The following is a 12,293-nucleotide window of genomic DNA, read 5'->3' on the forward strand; positions in this document are numbered from 1 at the left end:
GCCCAAGCCATGACATTACCTCCACCATGCTTCAAAGATGAGCTTGTGTGTTTTGGATCATAAGCAGATCCTTTATTTCTCCATACTTTGGCCTTTCCATCACTTTGGTAGAGGTTAATATTGGTCTCATCAGTCCATCAAACTTTGCTCCAAAACTTGTGTGGCTCATCTTTGCACTTCTTTGGATTAGCCAATTTGGCCTTCCGATTCTTTTTGTTGATGAGTGGTTTGCATCCTGTGGTATTGGCTGTATATTTCTTCTCTCAAAGAGTTCTTCGAACAGTGGATTGTGATACCTTCACCCCTGTCCTATGGAGGTAGACAGTGATGACACTGACTGTTGTCTTCGGGTGTTTCTTCACAGCTCTCACAATGTTTCTGTCATCAACTGCTGTTGATACCCTTGGCCGACCTGTTTGATGTCTGTTGTTCAGTACACTGATAGTTTCTTTCTTTTTCAGGACATTCCAAATTGTTGTATTGGCTATGCCCAATGTTTGTGCAATAGCTCTCATTGATTTTCCCTCTTCTCTCAGCTTCAAAATGCTTTGCTTTTCTGCCAAAGGCAGCTCTCTGGTCTTCATGTTTGCTTAACAGCAAATGGAGTTTTCACAAGTGAGCCCCAAAGCCAAAAACAAGCACTATCTAATGTTTAAGCAATCAATCTAAAAGGCAACACCTGAGCAACTAGAAACACCCATTAGGCACATGTTCCAATAATTTTGCTCACTTGAAAAGTGGGTAGGTTCAAACAAAAGGTCCTCTGTCCTGAGCTGTTCAATACAACTAAATGTAAATACCATGAAATAAAAGCTGGAATTCTGAACATTTGTCGCCTATTCATCTTTTGATATATACTGAACAAAAATATAAACGCAACACTTTTGTTTGTGCTCCCATTTTTCATGAGCTGGACTCCAAGAACTAAAACCTTTTCTACATACACAAAAGGCCATTTCCCTCAAATATTGTTCACAAATCTGTCTAAATCTGTGTTAGTGAGCATTTCTCTTTTGTCAAGATAATCCAACCCATCTCACAGGTGTGGCATATCAAGATGCTGATTAGACAGCATGATTATTGCACAGGTGTGCCATAGGCTGGCCACAATAACAGGCCACTCTGAAATGTGCAGTTTTATCACACAGCACAGTGCCACAGATGTCGCAGTTCTGAGGGAGCGTGCAATTGGCATGCTGACTGCAGGAATGTCCACCAGAGCTGTTGTCCGTGAATTGAATGTTCATTTCTATACCATAAGCCGTCTCCTAAGGCGTTTCAGACAATTTGGCAATACATCCAACCGGCCTCACAACCGCAGACCACGTGTAACCACACCAGCCCAGGACCTCCACATCCAGCATGTTCACCTACAAGATCGTCTGAGACCAGTCACCCGTACAGCTGCTGCAACAATCGGTTTGCATAACCAAAGAATTTCTGCACAAACTGTTAGAAACTGTCTCAGGGAAGCTCATCTGCATGCTCGTCGTCCTCATCGGGGTCTCGACCTGACTGCAGTTCGTCGTCGTAACCGATTTGAGTGGGCGAATGCTCACATTCGATGGCATCTGGCACGTTGGAGAGGTGTTCTCTTCACGGATGAATCCCGGTTTTCACTGTTCAAGGCAGATGGCGTCAGTGTGTGTGGCGTCGTGTGGGTGAGCGGTTTGCTGCTGTCAACGCTGTGGATCGAGTGGCCCATGGTGGTGGTGGGGTTATGGTATGGGCAGGCGTATGTTATGGGCAACAAACACAGGTGCTTTTTATTGATGGCATTTTGAAAGCACATAGAGAACGTCACGAGATCCTGAGGTCCATTGTTGTGCCTTTCATCCACAACCATCACCTCATGTTGCAGCATGATAATACACGGCCCTAAGTTGCAAGGATCGGTACACAATTCTGGCAGCTGAAAACATCCCAGTTCTTGCATGCCCAGCATACTCCCCGGACATGTCACCCATTGAGCATGTTTGGGATGCTCTGGATCGGCGTATACGACACCGTGTTCCAGTTCCTACCGATATCCAACAACTACGGACAGCCATTGAAGAGGAGTGGATCAACATTCCACAGGCCACAATCAACAACCTGATCAACTCTATGTGAAGGAGATGTGTTGCACAGCGTGAGGCAAATGGTGGTCACACCAGATACTGACTGGTTTTTTGACCCCCCCTGAACCCCAAAATAAAGCAAAACCACACATTTCTGAGTGGCCTTAATATTGTGGCCAGCCTAAGGCAAACCTGTGGAATAATCATGCTGTCTAATCACCATCTTGATATGCCACACCTGTGAGGTGGGATGGATTATCTCAACAAAGTAGAAACGCTCACTCACACAGATTTATTAACAATATCTGAGGGAAATTGTTGCGTTTATATTTTATAATCACACACACACACATATATATATCCATCCATCCATCCATTTTCTGAGCCGCTTCTCCTCACTAGGGTCGCGGGCGTGCTGGAGCCTATCCCAGCTGTCATCGGGCAGGAGGCGGGGTACACCCTGAACTGGTTGCCAGCCAATTGCAGGGCACATACAAACAAACAACCATGCACACTCACATTCACACCTACGGGCAATTTAGAGTCTCCAATTAATGCATGTTTTTGGGATGTGGGAGGAAACCGGAGTCCCCGGAGAAAACCCACGCAGGCACGGGGAGAACATGCAAACTCCACACAGGCGGGACCAGGGATTGAACCCCGCTCCTCAGAGCTGTGAGGCTGACGCTCTAACCAGTCGTTCACCGTGCCGCCTATATATATGTGTATATATATATATATATATATATATATATATACACACACACATATGTCGAGAGAGAGAGAGAGAGAGAGAGAGAGAGAGAGAGAGAGAGAGACAGAAGAGAGAGCGAGAGAGAAATTAATTTTGGTCCTCCTAATTGACCTAAAACAGGAAAATTTCAGTCTGATTTCATGTCAGTCAGGGGTGAAATGACTGTATAGTCCTTCTGTGCGTGCCAAAAACAATTTCACACATTTCTCACAGATTTGGAAGAATATATGGCTATGAGGATTGCTATATTACCTGTCTGTATGTGTTACTACATAGTTTGTGTGTAAATATTTGTTATTTGAAGGCCAATCCCACCAGTGATCTAATCCTAATTCTAGTTAGCCCATCAATGGGGCATTTCTTTTGGCATTAAAATGGCAATTACTAAAACAATAATGTGAGTCTTGTATTTGAATATACAATGTGTGTAATTATTTTTGTTGCGTGTTTAGTTCAACAGTAAACTCCACCAGTGGTGTCATTAAAGCACACTTACGGAGTGTCACGGTCTGTGTGTCTCTTTCAGTCACTTATATTATACCGCGACAATACCCCGAAAAGTTACATTGTTTAATATAAAAAGTTATTACTGTTCCATTTGGCAAGATCTTAGTACCTTTGGATTATTTTGTCACTTTGTGACATTTAAAATGTCAGAAAATGAATAAAACCGATCTTTTTCACCCGATCCCAATCAGCTAATCCGTGATCGGATCGGGAGATCCCTACGGAGGACCATAACATTATCTGCAGTGCCAATTTAAGACCAAATGTAATAATATAAAGAGTATATCAAAAGCATAGAATACACACAGAGAGAGAGAGAGAGAGAGAGAGAGAGAGAGAGAGAAAGAAAGAAAGAAAGAGAGAGAGAGAGAGAGAGACAGAGAGAGAGAGAGAGAGAGAGATTCGGAAAAATAATTTTACAGTCCACCATTGCGGTGTAATGTTGCGCCCTAGTTAACCAACACACCTCAGCAGGAACTAACCATACTCACCTGTGTTTCGGATTACATAATCGAGCACCACCAGCCGCTCAAATTGTGATTGTAGCTGCTTTCTGATGTTCTCTGGCAGAGGCTCTGCCTCAAAGTGTCTCAGCCAATGGTCAGCCTCACGATAACCCTCCACGAACAATTGAAATGAGCCCACCTGAAAAAAGATACAAAAGCACCAAGGATTACATCACCGTCCCTCAGCATTTGCATTTTAACTGTGTGCAATTATGCCATCAAATGAAAGAAATGTCAGCTAACTTCCTCATTTTACTTCCTGACAGCATTGTTTGCACAAGCAAATGTAATCCAATGCAACAGTTGAGCCCAAAAGGTTACCTAAACCAAGAGAATAATGTTGAAAGGGTTTGTATTTGTATATTTCTTTATTTGATTTATTTGTAATCAGAGGCGGCAGAACTGTGGGGGTTGGAGGACACGTGCTCCCCTTTTTACGCGATGTGCCCCAATGTGTGCGACAAAAAGTGCCCTCGGAGCAGCCATAAGTGCCCTCAGAGCGGCAAAAGTGGCCCAAAAGTGCTGTGCCATTCCCAAGATAAGTTTGAGTGCAACTGGACAAAGCTAATTGTGTGAGAATGTTGTGGGAATGAGAGGGGTGTATTTGTTTTCTTTTTTTCTCTCGCTGTAGTTATTGGTCCGAGAGTTATCGTGTATCCCTAAGAAAATATATATTTAATGATGACACAGACTCAACGCAATAACAATTCAAATTCATGCAAAGAAGAGCAGATCTTTTAACATTGGTTAATATTTTTGGCCTTGGGACAGGACTGCACTCAAGCACTCGCTAGGGAGCACAGATGTACAGCACAGTACGTAATCCTGATAACAGATACTATCGGATCTTAAAATCAAAGGTTCAAATCCAAAAAAGGGCAGGTTGCAAAAGAAGTTTGACAACCACTGCGGTAAATTGAGGTGATGGTGTTACCTTCGGTGGCAGGCCCACTCTGTGGAAGCGTCGTCCCACTTTGGGCACTTTCTCTAAAGCGTACTTCTTCCCTCTGGATTTGGCTCTGTCGATGGCACTGTAATGAAAGGTCTCACTGGCCAAATACACCACCTGATAGAAGAAGACGAGCGCTCGGTTCATTTGCAGCAGGCATAGCCGGTAAAAAAAAAATAATAATAATACTATATACTGGACCTAGATACACTTTTGAGAGACTAACCTTAGTTTTTGGCACCACACCCAGGCCAAGTTTGCTATCAACTAGCGAAGCAGCAGCCTCTGAGAGGTAACCCTGGTTAGGCAACAAGCAGCCTCGCCCAAAACAACATGGACAGCAGAGCTAAAGAAAGACATACACACAGTGATGATGCACTGCATTTGCTTGCATACAATATGACTGCAGAGGTTATATAAGAAGACTAAACATGCAACATGAATACTTTGTGAAAATATTTGGTCCATTTGGGATTCAGGTGACCATACGGTTCCTCTGACTTTGGTTTGAAAACACCGATGACTTTCTGTTGAAGACAGAATGATTCAAGTTGATTTTCAGTTGTCACATGACAAAAAACAAACAAATACCACATGCGCGTACATCTCAGTGCACCATTTAAAAAGGTGACAAAAGTCCTAAAGGTCAAGTGAAGTTACATTAGCAATTATTGAGTCCCACAGATAATGCAAACAAGAGTTGGATCCATACATTCTCCCTGTCAAGCACGTTAACTTGGAATTGCGGCACTAATCCTGCAAGATGGCTATCTCTTATTGATCCAACAATCTTTTGCTCCATTAATGAGCCAAAAACATATTTAATACTCTTTTCATTGAGGGTGGAGACGTGTTCTTTATTTACCAAAAAACACTTTCGAAAAATATCAATATTGTTCTGATGTTGTTAATGTCACAAATAAATGCTTTACTCACCCCTTTTGGGTCTTTGACAAAGTAACTTCCACTGGAGCCCTGAGAAATCCTCTCTGGACAGACTCCACCCTCAATTGCTTGTTCTGCCCTTTGCATAATATCTGCAAACTCAGGATCATCTGGGAAAAGGTTGAAGTCCCCACTGTTGACACCTATGAATCAATAGAAATGTGTATTTACTTTCATATCAGAATCGGATCTTGTCGATTTTGTTTTTTAACAAAAGTAGCATGATGACACTGCAACATTTTACGAAGCCAGAAATATGGAAATAAGTGTATGTAAACAACTATTAACAACTATTTTTAACACCATGCCTCTCATCAAATGTTAACATTTTCGAATCACAATTATCAATGACTGAACACAGTCACAATTGTCATTAAAACATGCAAGGATCTTAATTGACAGCATAAGGTGATCAATCATGGCTCCAGACTGTCATATTTGTTTATACATACACAGAAAACAACATTAAAACATTTAGTCCTCTTTGGGAAACTTAGCCAGATCAGCAGATGTAAACATTTGAAGCACCTAAATCCGTGTCTGTTAATATCAGGAGGGATTTTTAGTGTTAATTATTAATTTCAGGAGAGCCCAAACATAGGACACTGCATGCCCTCTACCCTGCACTCTGCCACATGGGGGCTTAAACAGTCAGCTGACAGAAAGGCTGTCAATGATGAGGGTACCAACACAGGGAGAGAAAGAGGTGGACAATTCAAAGGCAAGAACACATCTATGCCATTATTCACAGAACAACAGCTTTGTTGCAAATTCACTTCAAGGGGATGAAATTCAAAAAGGAAATTACTTGAGAAAAGGATGCACCATTTTTGTTTCCCTACTACAATATTTGCGCTTCCAATAATAAACCACTAACCTAAAAGGTCAAATTATGCCGACTCTTCTCATGATAGGCCACATGTGCATGAACATCTTAATCTATGCATGGTGTGACTGCAGGAAGCAGAAAACCTACAGCGGCTGAAATAAGTATTTAACACGTCCCCATTTTTCTCACTACATATATTTCCAAAGGTGCTACTGACATGAACATTTCACCAGATGTTAAGAACAACCCAAGCAACCCATACATACAAAGCAAGTAGAACAAATTCAGTCATTCATTCATTCATCTTCCGTTCCGCTTATCCTCACTAGGGTCGCGGGCGTGCTGGAGCCTATCCCAGCTATCTCCAGGCGAGAGGCGGGGTACATCCTGAACTGGTCACCAGCCAATTGCAGAGTAGAACAAATAAGCTCAGATATTAAGTTGTGTGTAATAATGTGAAATGACACAGGGGGAAAATATGGAACACGCCAACTGGTACTTATTTAATACTTTGTAGAAAAGCCTTTGTTTGCAATGACAGGTTCAAAATGCCTCCTGTATGGAGAAACTAGTCACATGCATTGCTCTGGTGTGATTTTGGCCCATTCCTCCACACAAGCAGTCTTCAAATCTTGAAGGCTCCATGGGCTTCTTTCATGGACCTTGAGTTTCAGTTCTTTCCATAGATTTTTGATTGGATTCAAGTCAGGTGATTGGCTGGGCAATTATAGCAGCTTTATTTTATTTTATTTTTTGTATTTTTTAAACCAATTGAGAGTTTCCATGGCAGTATGTTTTGGATCATTATCCTGATGAAATGTCCACCCACGTTTCATTTTCATCATCCTCATAGATGGCAGCAGATTTTCGTGAAAAATCTATAGGTACATTTGCCCATTCTTCCTTTCTTCAATAATGTGAAGTTTACCAGTATGATTTTCTGAAAAGCAGCCCCACACCATCATGTTCCCACCTCTGAACTTCATTGTTTGTATGGTGTTTTTAGGGTGATGTGATGTGCCATTTCTCCTCCTCCTTTCCATGCCTTTTTGCACCTCTTTTCTTCATGTGTTCAATACTTTTTCCCAGTGTCATTTCACATTATTACACAAAACTTTATTTCTGATCTTATTTGTAATATGTCACTTTGTCTGTGGTGGACTAATATAACATACATGTTTCACTTGTTGAAACAAATTATTGAAATAAATGGACTTTCCCTCCATATTCTAATTTTTTGGCACATACCTGTATAGCAAGTATAGTTGACCCATCCATCCATCCATTTTCTGAGCCACTTCTCCTCACTAGGGTCACGGGCGTGCTGGAGCCTATCCCAGCTATCATCGGGCAGGAGGCGGGGTACACCCTGAACTGGTTGCCAGCCAATCGCAGGGCACATACAAACAAACAACCATTCGCTCTCACATTCACACCTACGGGCAATTTAGAGTCCCCAACTCATGCATGTTTTTGGGATGTGGGAGGAAACCGGAGTGCCCGGAGAAAACCCACGCAGGCACGGGGAGAGCATGCAGACTCCACACAGGCAGGGCCGGGGATTGAACCCCGGTCCTCAGAACTGTGAGGCTGACGCTCTAACCAGTCGTCCACCGTGCCGCCAAGTATAGTTGATCTGCTACAAAATTGATTCATGGCAAACAGTTCAGACTTTATAAAAAGTACCATAAATCCCCAACAGAGGCAAACAAGAATGAGTGGCAATTAGCGTTGCGTGAGGCTCGCAAACTGAAGTGTGTTGACATTCGTTTGGTTGAGGAACGAATCTTGACCTCAAGGAATTTCCGTACTTTTTGGAACTTTATGAAATCACAACTTTCTCCGAAGTCTGACATTCTGGATATCATTTGTGAGTCATGTTTGATGACTGTGAAAAAGTTAAGATAATGACTATTTTTCTTCAGTTTGTGTGTGTTATGTTAACCAACCTGCCAGTTCCATCCACATTTCTTTCTTATATTTATTTCACAAAAAATACAATAGCAGAAAATATCTCAAAATTAAACCACTCATACAGTTCAGGTCCAGACAATTTGCCACAAGCTTTCCTGTCTCAATTACCTTCTTCTATATGTAAACCCCTTTTTATGATATTTCACTTCAGTCTGGATTCAGGTATGATTTCTAGTTTATGGAAAATTGTCAAAGTAGTACCTCTTCACAAAAAAGGTCTACAATCAAAAATTTAAAATTACCATCCTTTGAGTTTACTTTTTGCAACAAGTAAAGTTTTGGACTCTATTGATGCTGATGCGCTTGAAACTTTCCTTGAGAATAATCAGTTATTTATTTAACTCCTGCATACACTTGAATCATATGGTATAGCTGATAAACTGCTTGAATGATTTAAGTAGGGCTGGGTGAGCTGGCAAAAAAAATAAAGAGTTAAGAGTTGTTCAACAGTTTATTAACGCCTTATGTTAATAACACTCTTCAGTCAATATTTAAAACAGTAACCCAAACATGATATTGGCATACTAAGCAAATAAGGCAAAACCATTTTCACTCAACAGTGCAACGAATGTAGAAAAATATAACAACAGTGCACTAGTTTAAAGTCCTGAGTATTTTGGGAGGTACAAGATACAAAATAAACAAACTGTCCCCTTTGTGAAAATTAAGACACCTTGGAGAGTAGACATTATCGTTCTCCAGTTATGAAGCGATTGTTATTGTTGATTCTATTATTGCTACTTTCAAATGTGCATCATCTTTAATAGTCATTCAGATTAACTAGTTTTGCCATTTTACCCACCTGAATAATGATGACACGATTGACTTTCGTCTGGTGGCCTCATCGCTAGCAGTGGTAAACTGCTAATGCTACGTGGGCTGTGCAGTGAGTGAGAGGCTGTAGTGACTGCGCTCACATTTTTATGCTTTCCACGTAATCACTTGGGTGGTGGTGGTACTTCTTCAAATGAATAAACACAGTGCTGCCTGTTTTTGCCAATCACAGGGCACATATAGACAACCAACTATTCGCACTCACATTCACACTTATGGGCAATTGAGAGTCTTCAATCAACCTACAATGCATGTTTTAGGGATGTGGGAGGAAACCGGAGCACTCGGCGAAAACCCACGCAGCCACGGGGAGAACATACAAACTCCACACAGGCTGGGCCGGGATTTGAAACCCAGTCCTCAGAACTGTTGAGCCAGATGTGCTAACCAGTCGGCCACCGTGCCGCTGGTCTGAACTAAAATGATCAAATAGTGCACATGTCCCAAATAAGAATAAATGCATTTTATGTAGGTAAAATCAAATTTGATAAATGTGCACCGCATGTTGCCACAGACTGTGAAAGCTGTGAATAAAAACAAACCATATGAAAGAACAGATGTTATCAACTGTAATCTTATATTGTGAACACAGCTGTCCAAAGACAAGAGGATGTTAAGACCTACTAGATAAGGACATTTACCTGTGGCCTAGATCTGTAGCCCAAATAGACTGTGCTTGAATAACATCCCAGCACAGAGAGAGACAGAACAATAAAAGACAAAATGGAAGGGTATATATTACATGAAGAATGTAGTAAGTGGCATCACCAGAACTGGTGTTACACGAAAAATCTGAAATGGAATCAATAGAGAAAAAAAAATACTAGAAAACATCTTCTACCAAGCTGAAGGACCATGAAGTATTCAAGTAAGCAGTTGAAAGTTGATCATATCATATCATATCATCAGTGGACAATGGAGATAACATGAACATTGCATCAGAGCATGTGAGTGACACGACTGAGTACACATTGTACTACGCAAACATGTCAGCAGTGTGCATTGGTACTCACAGATTGGTCAATTTTTAACATAGGACTTAAGATGACATAAAGTAGGGCTGGGCGACCAATATTTAAAACAATCACAACATGATATTGGCAGACTAAGCAAATAAGGCAAAACATTTTTTACTCAACGGCACAACGAATGTAGAAAAATATAACAAGTGCACTAGTTTGAAGTCCTGAGTATTTTTGGAGGTACAAGATACCAAATAAACAAACTGCCCCCTCTGGGATAATGAAGACACCTTGGATTGTAAACATTATCATTCTCCAGTTATGATGATATTGTTCTTGTTGATTCTATTATTGCTACTTTCACATATGTATCAACTTTAATAGTAATACAGATCAACTAGTTTTGCCATTTTACCCAACCTGAATAATGATGACACGATAGACTATTGCTTCGTCTGGTGGCCTCACCGCGAGCAGTGGCTAAATGCTAATGCTACATGTGCTGTGCAGTGAGTGACAGGCTGTACTGACTTCTTTCCACATAAACACTTGGGTGATTGTGGCACTTCTTCAAATGAATAAACACCGTGTTGCCCGTTTTTGAGAGCCCTCTGGGTCAACTGAGTACCATTTTCTTATGGCTACCTCTTACAGGATAATGCACCATGTCACTAAGCTCAGATCAGTTCAGTGATAGCCGGTTACCAATTATGTGGCTATTATTTAATGGGTGATAAGTATAGGGCACACCATTAGCTCTCGAAACTCTGCTGGATATGTAAGCAACTATAAATACACATACCGGACCTATTTATGTTCATATACAACAGCACTTGTTACACTGTGGTTACCTGGCGAGGCTAAAGTATCTTTATCCGACGACGAGCTGTCTCTCTTCCGCCAGTTCTTGTCTCGAGCACTTCTCAGCGGGGACGAGCTTCCAGTAAAGCACGGCAACAGCAATGCGTCTTCACCGGAGCCTTCCGCCTCAAGCTCGGTCAAGACGCTTTCACACGAGTCCGAAATTCGAACGGCAACACCGGGGTTAGCCTGAAGCCCCGAGCCCACTGTGCTCTTGTCAAATAACACTCTGGGACGACGTACGGTGGAGAACTTGGACTCCGGTGGAGAAACCGCAGTTGTCTCGGTGTCCAACGCGGCTTCGCCGGTCTCTGTCGCGTCGCATTCGGACATCATTGTCGCGCACTACTTACCTCTTACAATCCACTCATAGAATACTACACTCTGTATAAATTGTCAAGAATCCATTCTCAATAGATATTGTCCATTTAAGAGCACATGAACGCCAAATACCCTTTTTCATAACAGATTATTTCGCTCATCTTCTGTACATGACCACACACCTACTTCCTTGTTCACACAGTACGCATGCGCAACCAAGTGTTTACCACAGTTGCCTTCACGTGCTGTTTGTAAATCGAGATGCTTTCCGTACAGTTACCGTTCATGCACAATCAGTCGAAAAAGACCTCGTACGCTCACGTCAACGCAACAACAGTTCAGAACTTAACTGTAAACAAAAGACGGACACATTATAGTACAGCCAGTCATTCAACGAAGAGCCAAATAGATCAGATAATTTTCACTCAGTCACGGTATTTCAAGTATAAGCAAGGAAATGGTTGTAGGCCAGACACACACAGTAAAGCTATTAAAAATAGACAAACAATGACAGCAATTCGTCATTACCATTATCCTTGATTTACCTTGTGCCTGGCAGCAGTCTCCATCAGTAAGTTTAGTGTCAATGCAGTCACCAGAATCTCTTTTTTTTTTTTTTTTTTTTTTGGTAACTCTATGTCACCACCAGATGTCGATAGTAATACATACATGAGGACAAGGTTAAGTGGTGAGTCTTGGCAAAACCAGAAACGTTTTCAAATGCTTTCCACTCACTTCACTCTTGTGTCCTTGGTTATGAAACCATAAATACAGGCGTACAAGTAGCTCTT

The 12,293-nt window shown here is 41.6% G+C and overlaps 1 protein-coding gene across 1 annotated transcript in view; it reads right to left on the reverse strand.

Moving 5' to 3' along the window:
• The window catches only part of pi4k2b (phosphatidylinositol 4-kinase type 2 beta), a 20,087-nt gene extending 8,361 nt beyond the window's left edge, over positions 1 to 11,726 (reverse strand). Inside the window, exons 1-6 of the mRNA XM_061769664.1 lie at positions 11,172 to 11,726; positions 5,713 to 5,864; positions 5,223 to 5,303; positions 5,003 to 5,122; positions 4,762 to 4,893; positions 3,813 to 3,966 (exon numbers count right to left, since the gene is read on the reverse strand). Coding sequence (XP_061625648.1) covers positions 3,813 to 3,966; positions 4,762 to 4,893; positions 5,003 to 5,122; positions 5,223 to 5,303; positions 5,713 to 5,864; positions 11,172 to 11,517 — 985 coding nt within the window. The 5' untranslated portion in view covers positions 11,518 to 11,726. The remainder of the gene's footprint in view (positions 1 to 3,812; positions 3,967 to 4,761; positions 4,894 to 5,002; positions 5,123 to 5,222; positions 5,304 to 5,712; positions 5,865 to 11,171) is intronic.
• Positions 11,727 to 12,293: the final 567 nt, after the last annotated feature.

The sequence above is a fragment of the Phyllopteryx taeniolatus genome, chromosome 4 (genome assembly GCF_024500385.1).
Source record: "Phyllopteryx taeniolatus isolate TA_2022b chromosome 4, UOR_Ptae_1.2, whole genome shotgun sequence".
Lineage (NCBI taxonomy): Eukaryota > Metazoa > Chordata > Actinopteri > Syngnathiformes > Syngnathidae > Phyllopteryx > Phyllopteryx taeniolatus.